Consider the following 19,225-nt stretch of genomic DNA (forward strand, 5'->3'; position numbering starts at 1 on the left):
GAGAAGGGAACTAACTTGCTGAGCACCTACTCCATGCTGGCTGCTGGACATTCGTTACCTCATGCCTTCATCACAATCCCACGTGGCAATGGCTTATCACCCCAAGTTTTCAACTGAGGAAACAGAGACTCAGTTTCCCGAGGGCGCTAGGAAGGGGAAGCCCCAGGATCTGAACTGGATCAACTCCAAAGCCCAGACCCTTGCCGCTCTGCTCTGTCATGCAGATGGTTAATGAAATGAGACAGGAAAACCTCCCTCACCCCCACCTCCCACCCAACCAAAGCATCTCACCCACCCAGTTGCCTGAGCTTCTACCATCAGCGCCTCACCTCCCTGGGCTAAGGCCTCTCTCCCGGGTCTCCACTGTGGGGGAGGGGGCACAAGTAGGAGGCAGAGGCGGGAGGTGAGCACAAGGTCTTTTATGAGGCATCAAATATACATTCTTATATACAAGGAGGAAAAAAGACAATGCCTAAACCCCAGCTCCTCTCCATACAGCCCCTCCCGCTGCTGCCCTTCCCCACCCCCAAGCCCTGGGGTCCCTGGCCCTTCATACAGCCAGGGTCTATCTGTCTGTCTGTACTGCAGCCCATGGTGGAGAGGGGAGAGGGAGGCAGGAGCTGAGAAAGGAGCTGGATATGCGGGGCAAGAAGAGGAGCTGGGGCTTGTAAAAAATATATTTATAATAAATAAACAGGGCTGTAAAAGGGCTGGAGAGGCAGCGGAGAGTTTGACGGACAGAAGGACTCAGGCATCCTGGCTCCCAGCCCCCACTTTGATGGCTCCAATCTCTGCCTCAGGAAGGACATCTCAGGCTCACGGTGGCCCTCTGGGAGCCCCTCTCCCCAGGGCTGATGCTGGGTGCCCCGCCCCAGCAAGGTGTGTGTGGGCAATATCTATAAAGTGCATTGTCTTCAGCTGTAGGTGGGGTAGGTGTGAGGGAATGGGGGGCATGCAATATGGGTGAGGGAGGGCAGCGCCCTTCTCATCCCAGACCTGAGCCCCCCCGCCCCAAACCTGTCTGGACTTTGATCAGGATAAGAACGTTGCAAGGAGAGGCAAGGTCCTGAAGCTGAAGAGGTCTGGGCTGGGGCCCACTGGAGAGAGGGCAGAGATTGGCTCCAAAGAGGACGCACTGCCCCACCTGGGGACCAGCATAAGTGGGGGCCCACCCACCGCGTGCACTGACACTCCATGTCCTCCAGCAGGTGGAGAGACACATGGAGGTGCGTGGCCAGGCCCTGAGGTCAGAGAGAGGGCCGAGCCAGCTGAGGTTTGGCCACAACTCTACAGAGCTCCCTCCTGGCCCTACGCGGCCAGAGGTGCCCTGGGGAAGCCTTCACCCTCATTGTTCCCGACACCTGCCCTTCCCTACCAGCCAGAGCTGACAGGGAGCTCACACTGGCCCGGAGGTCTGAGGCCACCCAACTAGACCTCCAGGGAAAGGGAGGGGGGAGGGTGAAGAGAGGAAAGAGGACGAGGATCTCTGAAAGGTCCTCACCACTCCCCAGAGCTTGAGAGCCTTGCGTATAGGCTTCAAGTGGCAAGGAGTCTCGAATCTGGAAGGAAATCCCATGGAGACTGTTGGGGGTTAGAGGAGGGGTCCCAAGGCAGGGAGGCAGTGGGGAGGAGGACATGTCTATGTGTATACATGTTTTGGAAAAACTGAGGAAGCAGAGAGGGTGTGAGGCCCCTCTCCTGCAGATTCCCCAGACCTCCCTAGTCCCCAGCTCACACTCTCCCTTCATCAGACCACGGTGCTGATCCGGCTTGGCTTGGCCTTGGGGTTTGCAGTGGGTGGGTTGGCCGTGCCAGGGGGCCCAGAGGCGTGCAGTGGGCCGTGGGGGGAGGTGGGCGGCAGGGGCGAGTGTGGGGTGTGGGGTGAGGGTGGGGGCAAGGGTGGGTAGGAGGGGTGGGGTGGGATGGGTGAGTGCGGTGACAATGGTGACTGGGGGTGGTGGGGGTGGGAGTAGGAACCCCCTGGTGGCCGGGATCCAGGGCCCCCAGCAGCCCCTGCTGCTGGCATCATCTGTGGGTGGTGGCTGAAGATGAAGTGCTTGGGGCCCTGTTTGTGGGCTGGAGGGTGCTGGGGGGCAGGACTGTACAGGGGCAAGGGGGAGGTGGGCTGGTGCAGGGGGTGGCGGCCATGTGGAGCAAACTGAGGGTGTCCTCCGGCCCCCCGTCTGGGAGCTCTGCCTGGCCGGCCCAAGGTATAGTGCTGGGGGCCTGGGACTGGGCCATGGGCATGGAAGTGGCGATGCGGCCCCACGGGAGGAGCTGAGGCAGGAGGCGGTGGAATGGAGCCCAGCTGCGGCAGGGGCGGGGGCTGCTGAGGAGGGGGGGGGAGGGGGGGCTGCTGGGGTGGGAGGTAGGGGGGCGGGGCCGGGCCCGGTCCTTGGCAATACTGGGCATGCAGGGCCTGGAGCTTGGACTGCCCATCAGGCAGCACCCCCAGGCCGCCGTGGCTGTGACCGTGGTGGTGGTGGTGGTGGTGGTGGTGGGTGGAAGAAGCAGATGAAGAGGAGGCAGAGGCCTGGCCTGTTGGCGGTGGTGGCATCTGGAAGGGCCCCTTGCCCCGCTTGCTTCCAAATAGGGAGCCCAGGAAGGATGAGGAGTTGGAGACGGGCCTCTGGCTCTTGTACTCCTCTGGCGGCGGGGGTGGGGGCGGAGGTGGCATCCTCTGGTGAGGGCGTGGACTGCTAATAACAGACCCCTGGAAGGGGGGAGGGGTGGAAGTCAGGCCGGTCTAGATGTCCTAAACCCCCAACCCTAAACTCCACCCGGTCCCTGAGGGCTGGAGCTGGGGAGACAGGACCCCCCCACGGCATAATGAAAACCAAGTCACAGTCCTGTACTTGTACATGGAGCGCCCCCAGCTTGCAGAGCTCTGCTGTCACATCCACTATCTCATCTGAGCCTCAGCTGGGAGAGGAAGAGTTAGGAGTACCTCCTCCTCATCCCCATTTTGCAGACAGGGAGCATGTTAGGCCCAGAGAGACAGAGTGACTTGCTCAGGGTCAAAGAGCAGGACTTGGAGGTAAGAGCTTCTCTGGGCCCAACTCCAAGGGCATCACTACTTGGAGTCGGCCCTGGGGTTGAGAGGGGGCTTGGGAGAGTGGAAGATAGACTGAGAGACAGGCAGAGTGAGGACAGACAGAGTTGAGGACAGATTGAGAGAGTGGTTGGCTGGGAGAGGTAGCCGCAGGGTTCCCGGCAGGGAAGAGGGGGAAGCAACAGGTCCCCTCCTCTTCTGGGGCTCCGCGGGCGGCGGGGCAGGGCTCATGCAGAGGACAAGTGGGGCAGGAGCTGGCACTTACTTCGATGGTGCTGTCCAGCGATCCCACGCTGTTACGCCGCCCCCGCTTCCCTGCACCCACAAGCAAGGAGCCCAGCGTCAGAGCAGCAACCCCCCCTCCCCACCCTGCTGGGCTCCAGAGCTGGGCACCAGGTCTGGGCCCCTCCCGGGGACAGACACCCCTATTCCCTTTCCCCTGCTGAAGAGGGGGAGGTGGGGAGGAGGAGAGGTGGAGGAGGAGGAGCGAGAGGAGGAAAAGATGGAGGAGGAGGAGAGGTGGTGCTGGACAGACAGAAGAGGAAAGAGAGGAGAGGTGGAGCGGCGAGAGAGCGGGGCTAAGACCGTGGCCCCATTCGCGCTCCCTGGCCCAAACCCTGGGCTCCGCCTGTTCTGACCCAGCTCCCAGGCCCCCTGCGGCGCGGCACCCAGGGCTCTGGATGAAGGCAGGGTGTGTGCACGTGTGGCGGGTGCAAGGAAGGCTGGCAGTCAGTGATAGGAGACGAAGAGGACACCCGGTCCCACGGCTCCCCAGCCTGGGCAGGGGCCCCGGGAGACTTGCCTGCATCAGAGAGGTCTCGCAGGGAACTGCTGAGCGCTCCCCGTTTGAGCCCATCGCCTGCCCCATACGTGTCCTCCAGGCTGCTTCGGGCCAGCGTGCCGTTCACCGAGTCCTTGGCCCCTCCGGGCTGTGAGGCGTTAGGCCGCATCATACCTTTCTGCTTCTCCAGCTCCGCTGGGTGGCAGGTGGGGAGACAGGGAGTGAAGGTCAGGGACAGGAGCGAGAGGCCACCTGACTGACCCCAGCCCTCCGTGGGCCTTCCCCCTCCTCACCTGCTCTGTCCTCAGGCCTCCTGCTTCACCCCCTGGACAGCCAAACCTCAGCTACATCTCCTAAGCACTGCGGCGCCCAGCCCGTCTCGTGCCATCTCCTCTGGCTCAGTCTCCCCTTGTCCCTCTCAGTGTCTGCTGCTCCGGCTCCTCTCCCCTTCCCTGCCTGGTCTCCCAGACCACCCCTACCTTTCAAAACTGAGCTTTACATTGGCTGCTTTGTTCCCAGCAGGGGCAGGAAGGCCCTTCGAGCCTATGGTGAAGGGCACTCACTCCAGAGCCCTCTCCATTCTCAGATACCTTGTTCCAGAGCAGAGGGCTCCTGGAAGGACAGGAGCAGGAAACCAAAGGGAATCAAATCATCTATCATGTGCCAGCAGTATGCTGGGTGCTATGCGTACTCGATCTCTCTCAATCCTTACACCAGTTCAGAGGTAAGTATTAGTAGCCAGTTTTCAGAGGAAGAAACTGAGGATCCAAGAAGTCACAGAGATTGCCCAGGGTCATACAGCTGGAAGTGGGGGAGGCGACATTCTGGAAGCAGGTCTGCCTGAGTACAGAGCCCATACTCTCAGCCTTACACTCCTGCCTCCTTGCGGAGGTCACGGAGACTTCTGCCTATCACCCTCCCCTCAGCCTGGCATGCTCACCCTCTCTCTGAATGCCCCAGGGTCTCAAGGATCTGGTGAGCTGAATGAGTGACCCCGCCTTGCTGAGGAGCACAGCAGACCCTGGGACTGTGAAGGCCTCACCGAGGAGCTGTCCGCCGCCTCTGTCTCTGTCTCTGTCTTTCTCTGCCTGCCTCTTTCTCCTTAACACCATGTTACTTAACTGTGACTGCTTAGCCTGGAGAAGAGAAAACTTAGAGGGCATTGGGAGGAATGAGATGTAATCACTATTTTTCATCATGTATGATCAAAATGACTTGATATGGCCCCTGGAGGCTGGGGGAATGGGTCACCAGGACTCAGCTCGGGAACTAGAATGTGGGGAGAGGAAAGGAGAGGCTGGGATGGGGGCTAACATTTGTCGGACACCTAGGATGTTCAACACTCATGTCCTACGAACATGTAGGACACATATTCCACCTTATCTCATTGAATCTCCACAACTCTGCGAAGGAGATTTCACCACCCCAATTTCATGTATGAAGAAATTGGGGCTCAGAGAGTCAGGCACCTTGCCCCAGTTTACCCAGATAATAAGTAGCATACCTGGCATCTGAACCTAGAGTCCTACCTCCAATACCCTGATTCTTTTCCCTGCTGCCTTTCAATAGAAGGAAGAGTTGGCTCATAATTAGGGCTTGGAGTAATAATCTGAGGCTGAGAGGTTAATGAGCCCCTTGTCACTGAAGCTATTCAAGCAGAGGCTGAAGTGTTCCTGGAATGAGGGTAGGAAGGTTGGACAAGCTAACCCTCAACTCTGAGCTTCTCAGAGGACAGGATTCTTAGTGTTTGCAAGGCACTGTATCAGGAGACGGGGAAGGAGACGTGGCTGGGCTACTCACACTCCACGCGGTATTTCTCCATCTCCTGCACCTCAGCGATGGATTCTCGCAGGTCGGATGTGAAGCGCAGCCGGTCCTGGAGGCTGGGGGCATTGAAGATGATGAGGACTTTGCGCTCCCCGCCAGGTACTGCAGACAGCAACTTGATCCCAAACTGGTAATCTGTGGGGAGAGGGGAGGTCAGGCACCTCTGTCAGGACTGAAGCAAGGTGGCTCATATGTGAAATAATTTTTTTCTAATGTCCAACTCTGACCCAGCCTCTTCTCTGCATGAGCATCAGCAGCAGCCCCCCTTTGCTCCAAAGCCCCCAAACTCCTGGTAATCATGGCCCTGGGTTGTAAAGGCAGACTGAACTCTGGCTGCTCTCTAGAACCCCTTTTCTCATGCCTCTACCTCTACTCACATTGCTTCTGCTGCCCAGAAGGCCACCCATCAAAGCTCCTCTGGTTTAGTCCTTCAATGCATACCATGATCGCCATGCCTCTGGCCCACCAAAAAACATACATGCTGCAGTTCTCTGCCAGACCATGAGCTCCCCAGGGCACAAGTCATACTCCACCCTGGCCTGTCTTACATCCTGGGACCAAGTAGGTGCTTTGGAGACCTTAGCCCAGTTGTAAAGGAGTCCAAAAACTGGAGGTTGGTGTGGAAAAAGGATGAGCATGAGGGCCACGGCAAAGACTCTTGGGATGCTGGGATCCAAGAAGGGACTCACATGAATTCTGGAAGAGCTGCATGTGCATTTCCACGAGGGGAAAGGACTGACGGAAGCTGTACGTCACCAAGATCTTCTTCTTCTGGAAAATTTTGGTGACCTTCGGCAGGGGTGGGGAAAAAGACAAGAGGCAGGGTTTGGGGTGGGGAATTTCCACATGGCACCTATTGCTTGCAGCTGCCCTCCCCTCTACCCCACTGCCACTAACAGACATATACACACAAACACACATACCCACAAGCTGGGGCAAACTGAAGCTTGTGGAGCAGAACAGGAAAGACGGGAGAAAAATGCAAGTTCCTGATGTAATGATGATGCACAACAGGCACTTTCGATTTTTACAGGAACTAACTGAATGCTGCTCCCTCCAGGAAGCCTGTTCTAACACCTCACATAGATTTCCCGCCACTTTCTGAGCTTCCAGAGTGCTGGTTCAGTGCCTTTCACTGCTAGGCTTTAGGAGAGTACTCTGAGTGTGTGATTGCTGGACTGGGAGCGCCAAGAGGAGTCTGGTTTTCATGTATCTTGCCCACCTGGACCAGACCCGGGGCACATTAGCAATCTTCAATAAAGCAATGTATAGAGCTAACAAGTCTTCTTCTCAACAACCCAAGGTCTTTGTCAAGTACTTGGGCACTCTGGACTGAGCTAATATAAGTTGTAAACACCTCAGACCACCTGCAAATGGTGTTTAAAAGCACATGATTTGATTTCGGGATGGTTACAGTGCACAGTTATGCGAAGCATCTTTTTAGCCCTTCAGACTGTGAGCTTCCCGAGAACGAGGACCGAGTCTCCCTCATCTCTGGGAACCCAGTGCCTAGCATGGGGCTGGGCACCCACAGGTTTCAGCACGTGATGGATGGTGAAACATTTACTCAATACCTGCGTGGGCCAGGCCCTCCTCTGGGTTAGGCTAGTCCACATCTAACCTCTTATTTCATCCCCATGACAACCCTGAGATAGGGATTAGCTCTACTTCATAGAGGAGGAAATAATGGCTCAGAGAGGGCACTGGAGGAGCTTCATCTAAAGCAGCAATTCTCAACTAGAGGTGACTTTGCCTTTCAGAGGACATTTATCAATGTCTGGAGACATTGTTAGTTGAGGAGTACTACTGCTACCTAGTAGGTAGAGACCAGGGATGCCGTTAAACATGCTGCAATGCACAGGACAGCTCTCACAACAAAGTAGCCCACATCTGCCCCAAATGTCAATAGTGCCGAGGTTGGGAGACCTGCTCTAAAGGACAGAAGACCAAGGGAGGACAGGTCACTGTCCTCAAACCCCTGAGGAGCTGTCTCAGAGCAGAGGGAGAACACTTGTTCTCTGTGATCCCAAGGGTTGAGTGAAGATTATTGAAGGAAACCCACTGGGAGACAGATTCTAGCAGTCAGAGCTGTCTGAATGGGAAACTGGCTGCCTTGGAGGAAGGCAGCCTTCTGTGCCTGCACTCATGCAAACAGAGGGCCATGCAGGAAGCTGGCTCCTGCATGGGGTAAGAGGTTGGACAGGAGACCCTGAACTTCCCTTCCCACCTGCAGAGTCCTAAGAGTCCTAGTTCTAAAAGACACACGTCTACACTGGTGATGAGCTCGGTTTTAAGAATCACTTCAAGCCGCCCGACCACCGGAAGGTTTCAGACTGACCCCAGGGTCACAGGTTCACTTCCTCCAGCCAACTCACTGGGCTATTGAGGTGGGCAGGGACTTTTTCTACCACTTCCCAGATTGTAAGCCTGTCATCTGCCCTGGTCCTCACATTTTCTGCCCCCGTGTGGCTGCCACTACCTCCAAATGGATCCTCCAAATGGTGAAGTAAAGGAGGGGCTGAGGCACTCACATCACATGGCAGAGCTCCTTACCTGCCAAGCCTCCACCCACCAATGTTAATATGGTTCACACCAGACCCGGGGTCCAAGCTCACCACCTTCCCTCCTTCTCCCCTCAGTGCTCATACCACAAGGAGATCGTTGAAGAGGAAGACCTCTCGCTGATGCAACCCTAGCCTCTGTGGGCGGTTTGGATCTGGCACCTCATAGAGCTGGCAGCAGCACACCAGTCGACGGTGAGGAAGAGACAGGACCTAGATAGGCATGAAGAAATAGGTGTCCGCAAGGCCAGCCCACCAGCTTCAGGCATCTTAACATTAACTGCAAGAGGAAGTTCACCTCTGGTACATATCACTGTCACTCTGACACACGAGTCTAAGCAACTAAGCCTCGGCTTATCTTTGTCCCGGCAGCTCCCTGTGTCTGGAATGCCTTTCTTGCCCAGCTCCCTATGGCCACATTCCACCCCTCCTCCAAACCCCAGTTCTAGGGTTCTCTTTTCCAAGAAGCCATTCCTGATCTCCCTGGGCTGAAAATGACCTCTCCCTCCCGTGTACTCCCCTAAATTAACCTAACTATAAGGTGAAGGTATTGTGTCTTTGTCTGACACCTCCCCACCCGGTCTGGGAGTGCTTCCAAGGACAGAGATCACATCTTATTCATATCTGTGTCCCCAGTGCCAATCGAAATGCTGGGCTCAGTGGAAAGGCACCTGTAGATGTTTGTTGACTAAAAGACTAGAGTGTGTTCTTGGCTTTGGTCATCAGCTAATTATTATCTTGGCTGCTCACTCGGGATGGACAGGCAAAACCAGAGGTGTGAAGGATGCTAATGTTTATACAGCACCCATGATGTGCCTTGCCATGTGCCAGATGCATTCCCATAGAGCATCTCACTCAACCTGCCCCACCACCCCTGAGGAATGCATCACCACCCACTCCATTAGGCAGTTGAGGGGAGCCTGGGGCTCAGAAAGGGGCATGGACTCACCTCCCAAACCCTGTCCCTTCTGCAGTCTCCCAAGGCGCTTACCGGTTTCTTGCCCACAATCATGCGCTCCACGGCCTGCACCTGGGACACGTGGTCGTCATTGGTCCGCAGCTCACGCCCCTGGATGCGCTGGTAAATACCCACCAGGAGGTCTCGGGGGATGTCTTCACCGTTGTCAACCCCTGGGTGGAGGGAATACACAGGAATATATAGTATACGTGTGGGGAGTGGGTGGCAGGGATTCTCCACAACACCCCACACCCAAGCGTGGGCCATAACAATGGCCAGGACTGGAGGGAGTGGGCACCCTCGGTCCCTTGGTCAGGATCGGGCCAAGAAAGGCGCCCTTCAAGATAGTCAGTTGCTTTCTTCCCCAAGGTGGGGATTTTATCTAAACAACTCAGAGTACAGTGTGACTAAAACAATCAGACACTTTTTTTGGCCTTTCTAACTAGCAAAAATAATGTTAAATGATAATATCCAGTGTTAGTAAGAGTTCAGGGAAGCAGGCAGATATACTGACGTTAACTATTTTGGAAGGTAATTTGGCAAGCCTAAGTATTCAGTGATTCCTCTTCTAGGAACCTACTCTAAGGAATTACTCAGAAATATGGGCAAAGATATATGTATAAGTACAACTTATGGGAAAAATTTGAAACAACCTAAGTTCTAACAGCAGAATACTTAAGTAAAGTTGAGTATACCTGTTTCATAAAATAATTTACAGCTATTAAAAATTTGATGTTTATCAAAAAAGCATGAGAAAATTCCTGTAGCAAGTTAAGTGAAAAGAGCAAGATAATAAATTGCATGTACAGCCTGATCTTAACTGTAGAAAAAGTTACATATGCACAGGAAAAAAAGACTAGAATACACCAAAATATCAACCATGGTTGCCTCTAGGGGGCAGAATTTTGGATGGTTAAAATTTTTAATAACTTTCTATATTTCTAAAATTTCCAGAATGAGCAGGTATTTATTTCATTTGTTTGTTTGCTTATTTATTTAATAATTGGAGGGGGAAATATATACACATATACATACATATATAAAATATGTATATGTATATATGTATACACACATACATATACACACATATACATACACACACACACACACACAAAGAGAAAGAGAGAAAGAGAGAGAGCTAGAGAGAGAGACAGCGAGGGGGGAAGGGAGAATGGATGAAATGAATGAAGGAACGAACGAACGACTAATGGCAAGATTCTGGGAGACAGCTCCAGATGGCCTCTGATCTGTCTAATTCATTCCTCTCAAGTCTACCATCCTTCTGATTGTCTGCTGAGCGAAACCCACTCACTCTTCTCTCTAAACCTTCCGCTAAAGAAAATGTTTTCTCCTTTGGAAATGCCACACCTCCTCCTTGGACACCAGGTGCTAAAGGAACAGCCTTCATCACACTGCCTTTTTACCTCAGCTGCCAGAGAGCTCAGAGCCCAACTGTGCAAACCGCGACAGTCAGCAAATTTGTCTTGTCTGTTTGTTTTTCCTCAATTATACTTCCCTCTTTCATTTCTGTCTAAATAATCCTAACATCTGTGCCATTTTTAGTAGGCTGCTCTTTGGTGAGAGGCAGGGCTTGACATCGATACAATAAACTGAGAAAAAAGGTCAAGGTGACACCTTTCATCTGGCACTCAAGGCTGCTGGATACTGCTTCCAACTGACCTTACCAACTGGATTGTCCACCCCCTCTTGATTGTTCTCCAAACAACTTAACGTTTTCCTACCTCTGTGCCTTTGTTATTCTTACTGCTAGGTAAGCCTCCTCTACCACTGTTCCATCACATTATCTGTGCCTTCAAGAACCACCTGAAAATGAAAATACTGCTTCCTCCAGGAAGCATGTTGGAGGTAGGCTCTCTCTCCCCTGAGCTCTGACTGTACTTTTGGCCTGACATCACAGTTCACTTCCTGTCTTGTGCTGGGTATCTCTCCCACAAACCGGGAGCCCTCTTAGGGCAGGGACTGTGGCAGATGCCCCTCCCCAGTCCTTAGCGCCCACCACAGGGACTGGGACACATGAGGCACCCAGTGTCAACTGCCTGGCTGGTTGGTGGAGTGAATAAATGAATGCATAAGTGGAGGAAAGGGTACCTAAAATAAACGAGTCTTCATGGGCATAAATAAACAAGGGAGGGAAAGAGGGAGTGATGAGTAAACAGACATGTGAGTGAATCAGTGTAAGTTCCGTAAGAGCCAGGGCTTGTGCCTCCTGTTCAGGACCTCCTAATCAGTCAGTATTCCGTGTGGGAACGAATGGATGGACAAATGACTATTTGAGTGAATTAACAAGTAAATGCTGTGGGCACATCCAGCCTTGGCAGAAATTCAGGTTAATTTCCAGGGAGGAGATGTGATCTCCCTCTTCCTTCCCCACCCCTGCCACCCAGCCCACTTTCCCTTCCCAGGTAAAAGATAGGGAAAGCTGATGGGGAGGTCTGGGGTCACCTCTCAGGTTCTTGATGAAGTCATCTAGTTTCATCTTGCGTTCAGCCTTGACGCTGGGACTGTACATGTCGGTATTGAGGAGGATGATGGCAAAAGCAAGGATGAAAATGGTGTCTGGATTCCGGAACTGGCGCACAAGAGCTGGGTTACACACACAGTACCGCTGGCTGCAGGACAGGAGGGGTCAGGGCCAGGGTCAGGCACCAGTAACCTCCACCTACCCACTATCCTCCCATCTGGCACCACCAACTCCTTCCTCCAAGACATACTCCCAAACCCTTTGGGTCTCTCGTCTTTCTTCAGAGTTTCCTCAAGACTAGCATGTAAAAATCACAACCGCTACCTTTCATGGAGTTTTGCCAGGGGATTTATGTACATTATCTCATGTAATCCTATCACAGTCCTGCAAGGTAGCTAGTAGCAGCCCCATTTTACAGATGAAGTGACTGAGGTCCAAAGAGGTAAGGTAACTTGCCCAAGGCAACAGAGCTGATAAATGGTGAAACCAGGATGAAAATGCAGATCTTTCTGACTACAAAGCAAATCCTTCTCCCATGTTGGGAAACAAGCTCTCAGTAACTCTTCTGTTTCTCCTCTAAATACCTCAAAGTGGTGGAGCCAGGGTTTATAGCCAGGTCTGATGCCTGATCCCCGAAGCATTCACAGAGGAAGATAATAGTTAAGGGCATGGGTCATGGAGTCAGACACACGAGTTCAAATACTGGTTCCACTGCTTATTCACCACATGACTCTGGGCTTGTTACTTACCTTCTCTAAACTTCCTATTTCTCATTTGCAAAATGGGAATAATAAGAGAAGCACCTACCTCACCAGGTTGTTGTGAGTATTCACTGAAATAATCATGTAAAGTGTCCAGCTCAGTACCCAATATCTGGCGAGCACAGTATCAGCTCAGTGAATATAAGCTGTTGTTGCTGATGCTGTTGTCACTTGTTGGATGCCCTTGTCCCAGATGCTGAGCTGGATACTTTAGGCACATTACCTCTGATCCTCACAACTGCCTTGCAAGATAGGATTTATAACTTCCATTTTCTGGTTAAGAAAGTATAATGCTCAGAGAGGTGATTTGTAGACACATCCTACACTGCCCCCCAAAGTAGGGAAGGGCAGCTTCAGGAGTGGGAAGTGGGCACACCTGAAGGCTTCGATGAGTCGTTCCACTTTCTGGGCCTCACCCTGAACCCGGATATGGGATTGGAACTTCCGGAGTGCATCATCCAAATCCATGGAGGAGAAATCCATCTCATCCACCACACAGCTGAGGAGCAGAGAAGGGTGTGTGAACTCTCAATTTCCCTGCAGAAAACCTCTGACCCACCCTGACCTGCTCCAATGAACCAACACCCCCACTGACAGACTTCCAAAATCTGGACCTGTGGCCTAAGCAAGTACTTATGAGGATAGAACGTCTGAAATGGAATCCATCCCAAAAAGTCCAGGCCAGACACATGGTTACTAATGGTCTGTTCCGTCAACCCACTCATATCAGGGATGGGAAAACTGAGGCTCAAAGCAGGCCAAAGGACAAGCATGCCTTGCCTGGGGCCACCCAGAAGACTTTAGGACTAGTTCCAAGAGAGATCAGATCTCTTTGCGGCAGAGAGGTATGGGAGCAGGAAGGTCTATTCATCCTGTTTTGCAAAGTTTATCTCCCTCCTGCCCTCCTTTTCCAGGAACCCCTGGCCCAGTCTGCCCCAGCCTGGGGTCCTCACTCCAACACATCTCTGTTGAACTGCTTCTGCCGGTTCCCTAGGAATTCCCCTATCATCTGTCGGCTCAGGCCTTTCCGTTCCAGGATGAAGTGAGCCACTCCCACCGGCGTGTCTGACAGGAAGCCCCGCTCGATCAGATACTGGATACCCTTCTCTGGCTTCCTGCAGAAAGAGGGGAGGTAGATGAGATGACTGTCCTCCTGGAACTCTGCCCCCGTCCCATTTCTTGAACTAATTTTGGGCCCAACCGTGTCCTCAGAGAACTAAGGAAATCGAATATATAACTTGGTCCACTCCCTTCATGGTACAGGTGAGAAAACTGAGGACCAAGGAGAAGAAGACAGTTTCCCATTTCACAGTGCTTCAAAATTCCAAGGTATCCTCAACTCAACTTCCTCCTGCACTGGAGCCACACTACAATTGAAAGAAAATTAAGATCTAATGAGAGCCTGCTGTGTGCCAGGACCTTTGATATTCCTCACAGGCACTGAGGAGCCCTGGGAGAAAGCCTGAGTTCCAGGCTAAGTCCTTCTCCCTGAGTCACAGACCCTCAGAGTAGGAGAGAAGTGAAAAGGTTACTTTGTCCTCATCCCACATCCCACTCAGACAGGTATCACCCAGCCTCTGGGAGTGTTTCTATAGACAAGCTGCTCCCCATTTTCCACTAGGCCATATCTGGGTCTGAGCTATCCCATATTCAGAACCCCAGAGCCTTAGGGTCCTACGAGGCTAGAATTTGGAAGACTTTGGTGCCACAGGAGTCTCAGATCCATCACTTACTACGCATGACTTGGGACAATTCCCTTTACTTCTCCAAGCCTCAGTTCCTTCTCTATAAAATAGGGACACGACTGCCAACCTTCCTGAGTTAGCCTGAGAACTAAATGTAGAAGGCCGTGTCTCATAGGCTATGAAGATGTTAAGCATTTGTTTTCTAATTATTTTCTAATCAAACGTCACACTCCCATTCCATTGCCAAGCACCTGGCACAAGACCAGGTACCTAGAAAGAGCTCGGTCCTGGTCACTGACTAGTCCAACACAGCACCCTGCCCCCAACACCTCAAATATCCACACCCTGCTAGTTAATAGATAGAAACACTGAAGCCCAAGGAAGGGACACACCTTGCCCAGGGCTACCCAGTGAGTCTGGCCCAAGTCTCCCGTTTCTGAGAACAGGGTTCTTTATACACCACATCGCTTCCCTACCAAAAATGGAAGGTGGGCGACCCAAAGTTCAGAATCCATCCTATAGACAGAGAACTAGGGCCCAGAGAGGGAAGCATCTCACCCAAGATGACACAGCCAGTCAGAAGCAGAACTAGGACCAGAACTGCCTCTCACGGGGGTGGGGGCAGCTTTCTACTATTGTCACCCTATTGCCAATTCTTTTCCCTGAACAGCTGAAGAGAAACACCATCCACAAAATGAGAGGATAGTGGCAGCAGGATCACTGCCTCCAGGGGTCAAAGTGTCCGCAGCAGGGTAGGAAGGTGTGAGGGAGTGGGAACGGGAGCACGTACTTATTGAAGAGGTTGAGGCCGATTCGGTAGTGCCGCCTCTGCACCACGTCATTGTTGAAGGCTGGCGAGTCCCAGCTGTGCCTGGTCTCCCGCTGGTAAGTCTGCTTGCACAGGCCGGTGGCTGGAGGCTCCCTCAGGCTGTCCCGCGAAGAGGAGCCAGAGCTGCAGTTGATGGTCTCGTTGGAATTGCTGGAGCTCTCAAGGCTCTCATTATCTCCACCATCAGAGTTCTCGCCTGCTGCCTCGCACTTCCCCAACCTCCGACCCCCAGCCACACCACTGGGCCCAGTGCCACTGTTGGGGGCTGGTGGCAGGGGCCCTGGCGGGGCTGGGGCTGGGCCCTCCGGGGCTGGGTAGTGGCGGTGTGGGATCGGGGCCCTGCCTGGTGGCCCCTTGTGCTTCAGGGTCCCATGGGGGCTGCAGCCATCAGCCTCATACACGAGCTGACGGTGGACAGAGCCGCGATCTGAGCGGTCACTCAGGTCCACGGAGCTGTCACTAGGAGGCTCAATAGTAAGCAGGGGAAGGTGGGCAGCTCGCAGCCGGAAATCCCGGCATTCCAAGCACCCAGGACCCCTGCGAGCGCCTTCCTCACGGCTACCATCTTCCCGGGTCCCTGGTGGCACTGGTGGAGGAACTGGTGGGAGAGGGGCGGGTGCCCAGAACTCAGGCCGGCCCTGGGGTGGGGGCTCTGTGCTGGGCAGTCGCTCAGGGGATGGCGGGGGAACTGGGTCATCCAAGTAGAGGGGAAGGTCACTGAAGGATGTGGCCGAGCTGTCCTCTTGCTGTTCCTTTGACTCTCGCTTCTCCAGCTGGGCTGACCCTGGCTCCTCAGACATGGGCCCCGATGGGTGGCAGTTCAAGGCCTCGTCAATGGATTCAGCCAGAGACTTTACCTGTATGGGAGAAAAGGGGAGGAGGGAAAGGGAGGAAAGATGAAGGATGGTGGGATGGTGGAAGGGTGGGAATGAGGGAGGGAGGGAAAGAAAAAGGGGGGAATCTTCCTGGTGGGGCAGCCAAAAAAAGGGCTTCCCCTCCCCGACCTCCACAGATTCTCTGCAGCATATAAAATAACTCCCAGGGAGCCACTGTGAGCTCACAGGAGCTGGAACTAATGCCCACAAGTTCCCTTCTCAGATATCCCATTACCTCCTTCATGTCCATGTAGACCCAAGCCAAATGCCACCTCCTCCCTGATCCAAGCCACATTCCTGCCTCTGCCTTCCCTTAGGGTAAACCAAAATCCCAGCTGCCTCTGGGCTCCCAGAGCCCTCTGTCTGGTTCTCTCTTAGGAAATCCATAATATTTAGCCTCGAGAATCTGGACCATGGCTGGTAACTCTGCCTATGGTTTTCAGCCTCCAAACTGGCCCCTAATGATCCCTGCCTCCTGGTATTCACACCCTCGTGTACCATAGTATCCCAGGGTTGGTCTATGGGACTGACAGCATCCGGCAGCAGTGATGGGATGTCACTTCTGAGATTAGGTTATGAAAGACTGCAGCTTCCATCCTGAGCACTCTCGCTCACTTGTGCTCCCTCTCTTAGACCCCTCACTCTGGGGAAAGCCACACCGTGAGCAGTCCTATAGAGAGGCCCACGTGGTAAGGCCCTGAATCCTCCTGCCAACAGCCAAGAAAGTGAGCTTGGAAGCAGACCCATCAGCCCCAGTCAAGTCTTCAGAGACTACAGTCCTGCCCTACAGCTTGATCACAGCTTCATGAGAGACCCTGAACCAGAACAACCAGTCAAGCCACTCTGAGATTCCTGGCCCTCAAAAACTATTTGTTGTTTAAGCTACGTCTTTACATTCAGTTTTAAGCTGCTAAATTTTGGGGTCATTTGTTATGCAGCAATAGATAATGAATACACTTCCCCATCAGACTTGAATAGCACTGGGAGTTGGGCCCAGGCCGGATTGTGAGCCCAATGCTCCATTACCCCCTTGAGGGATGGGTCCAGGCCAGGTTTCTCTCTTTTTAGCTCAGCTCGACACACATTGCTTGACACAGAAGAGATGTTCAATTAAATGTGCTGTATGAATGAATAAATGACTGATTTAGATCTTCCCTTTAATACTTCTTTCCTTCCCTCTACCCGCCCCTGCCCCCCCGCCCCCGGCCCCAACACACCTCCAGGGAAGCATGCCCAGGTTTATGGCAGGGCCAGATCACAGAGGTTAGAGCAGAATAATTTCTTCTCTTATAAACTGTCTTTTATTCAGTCATTCAACAATTTCTGCCAAATACCTCTTTGGTTTTAGGAAGGAAACTAACATGTACTTAGCAGCTACCATGTACTACGTGCTTTCAGATATACTACCTAGCTGAACTGAACCTTCCAAACAGCTCTAAAAAGAAGGTCTAATCTCCATTTTATTGATCATGTTTCAGTGGGGTTAAACAGTTTGCCCAAGGTCACATAGCTCGGGAATAGCAAAACTGGGATTTGCAGCTGATCAGCTATGCTGACACACCACAAGCCTAGAGTGATCTCCTACCACTATCGTTGCCGGTTACATTCCCACCCTTTCCTGCTTTTGCTGATGCAATGCCTATGCAAGCAACACCCTCCCGACCATCTCTAACTTGCTAACTCTTAACTGTCTGCTAAGGCCCAGGTCCAGTGCTGTTTCCTCAAAGAAGCCTGCCTGGTCCTCCCAGAAGAAAGTTTCCTCTCCCTCCTCTGGGTTCCCATGTGATCCCTTCTCATGGCTCTGAGCACATTCTTTCAGGAGACAGTCCTGTGCACATGTGTCTGCTATTTCCTACTGGCTTGGGGAGATCCTTGAGAAAAAGAACCCTGGCCGGTTCATCTGTCTCCCACATGGCGCCCAGCACAGAGCCTGGTCCATGGTCGTATGGTATAAGGGAAACCTTTGGAACCAGTCAGAGCTGAGTTCCAATCCAGTTTGGAAGTCACTTCACCTCTCAGGGCCACAGAGCCTCAGTCTCCTCCCCTGTAAAACCAAGATAACAACACCGGTCTGGAAGGTCATTTTGAGGCATATACAGCACCTGGTACAGAGTAGGAGCTCATCACCTGTTAGGCCTTTATCTGATAGTGGCTCACGTTCCAAAGAGTGAGAACTTTAATTTTCTTATGTGTTCTAGACACCCAGATTTTTAACTTCCTTGTTTAAACGATATAATTTTTCTCTTGCCAATCCTTTCTCATTATTCTCACAGTCCCTACGCAGATGGTAGCTATTCGTTGTTATCAAAAGCTTATTGGGCAACTTCTTTCGGTTTGAAGTACAGGTAAAAAGGCGTAGGAGTAGCCAGAGCACAGGGATGGGGAGGAAAGGCTCTTTTCAGGGATGCTGACCTGTTTGGAGAAGGAGTCCTCAAGCTCTGTGATGTCATTAGAAAACTCTCCAGATGTGGTGACGGAGCTTCCCCCACCATCGATGCCCCCTCCACAGGAGCCTCCATATGGGAGCCCCCGTTCAAGCCGGTGGCTCCGGGCACCAGCCATGGCACCCTCGTCCAGCGAGGCAGGCTTGCCCTCGAAGTACGCGGGGTTCTGTGCCTTCTCATATTCCTCAAAGGAGAACTGCATCCGCATGTTGGAAAGGATGATGCGGCGGGACATGCGGCTCTCTGAAGCTGAGCTGCGGAGCCGCTCAAAGTTCTTGTTCATGCGGTACTGACGGAAGGCCGTCTGGATGGTCCTGGCAGCCCTGCGGCTCAGGAAGGAGCCCCCATACTTCCTCTCCAGCATTTCCACCTGGCAGGGGAGGGTGGAGGGGAACAAGGTCAGAAACTCACTACAGCCTCCTCATCTCCCTGGGCCTCAACCACACCACCGCCCGAGTCACAGCTAACTGCTTACAGCTGCCTGGATGCGCCAGGCTGGGCTCTCAGTGTCGTGTTCTCACTTTAATCTCAGATAGCACATGTCACACGGGACTGAACTGTGGTTTTTCTTTTTTTTTTTTCGGCCTTTTTTTTTGCGGTACGCGGGCCTCTCACCGTTGTGGCCTCTCCCGTTGCGGAGCACAGGCTCTGGACGCGCAGCCTCAGCGGCCATGGCTCACGGGCCCAGCCGCTCGGCGGCATGTGGGCTCTTCCCGGACCGGGGCACGAACTCATGTCCCCTGCATCAGCAGGCGGACTCTCAACCACTGCGCCACCAGGGAAGCCCCTCTTTTTTTATTTACAAGAAGTAGATGTTCAGTATTTTAAAATAAGAAAAGAAAAAACACAGAGAAGCCAAAAAAGGAAAGAAAGGAAGACATAAATTGAAAGCAAGAAGGAGAAAGAGAGAGGAAGAGAGGGAGGGAAGAAAGGAAGGAAAAAAGGAAAGGAGGAAGGAAGGAAGGAAAGA

The 19,225-nt window shown here is 52.9% G+C and overlaps 1 protein-coding gene across 3 annotated transcripts in view; it reads right to left on the reverse strand.

The window, feature by feature from the left end:
* Positions 1-404: 404 nt before the first annotated feature.
* IQSEC2 (IQ motif and Sec7 domain 2) overlaps positions 405-19,225 on the reverse strand; it is a 41,929-nt gene continuing 23,108 nt past the window's right edge. Inside the window, exons 4-15 of one of the 3 annotated variants that reach the window (XM_029241033.1) lie at positions 18,224-18,625; positions 14,898-15,793; positions 13,376-13,537; positions 12,799-12,921; positions 11,643-11,809; positions 9,213-9,352; positions 8,309-8,434; positions 6,350-6,449; positions 5,634-5,795; positions 3,855-4,028; positions 3,318-3,367; positions 415-2,713 (exon numbers count right to left, since the gene is read on the reverse strand). In XM_029241033.1, coding sequence (XP_029096866.1) covers positions 1,748-2,713; positions 3,318-3,367; positions 3,855-4,028; positions 5,634-5,795; positions 6,350-6,449; positions 8,309-8,434; positions 9,213-9,352; positions 11,643-11,809; positions 12,799-12,921; positions 13,376-13,537; positions 14,898-15,793; positions 18,224-18,625 — 3,468 coding nt within the window. In that variant the 3' untranslated portion in view covers positions 415-1,747. Of the gene's footprint in view, positions 2,714-3,317; positions 3,368-3,854; positions 4,029-5,633; positions 5,796-6,349; positions 6,450-8,308; positions 8,435-9,212; positions 9,353-11,642; positions 11,810-12,798; positions 12,922-13,375; positions 13,538-14,897; positions 15,794-18,223; positions 18,626-19,225 lie in introns of all 3 variants that reach the window. The other 2 variants (XM_029241030.1, XM_029241031.1) reach the window with 2 other exon arrangements.

The sequence above is a fragment of the Monodon monoceros genome, unplaced genomic scaffold, assembly GCF_005190385.1.
Source record: "Monodon monoceros isolate NGI ecotype Baffin Bay Population unplaced genomic scaffold, NGI_Narwhal_1 Super_Scaffold_22, whole genome shotgun sequence".
NCBI classification, from domain to species: Eukaryota; Metazoa; Chordata; class Mammalia; order Artiodactyla; family Monodontidae; genus Monodon; species Monodon monoceros.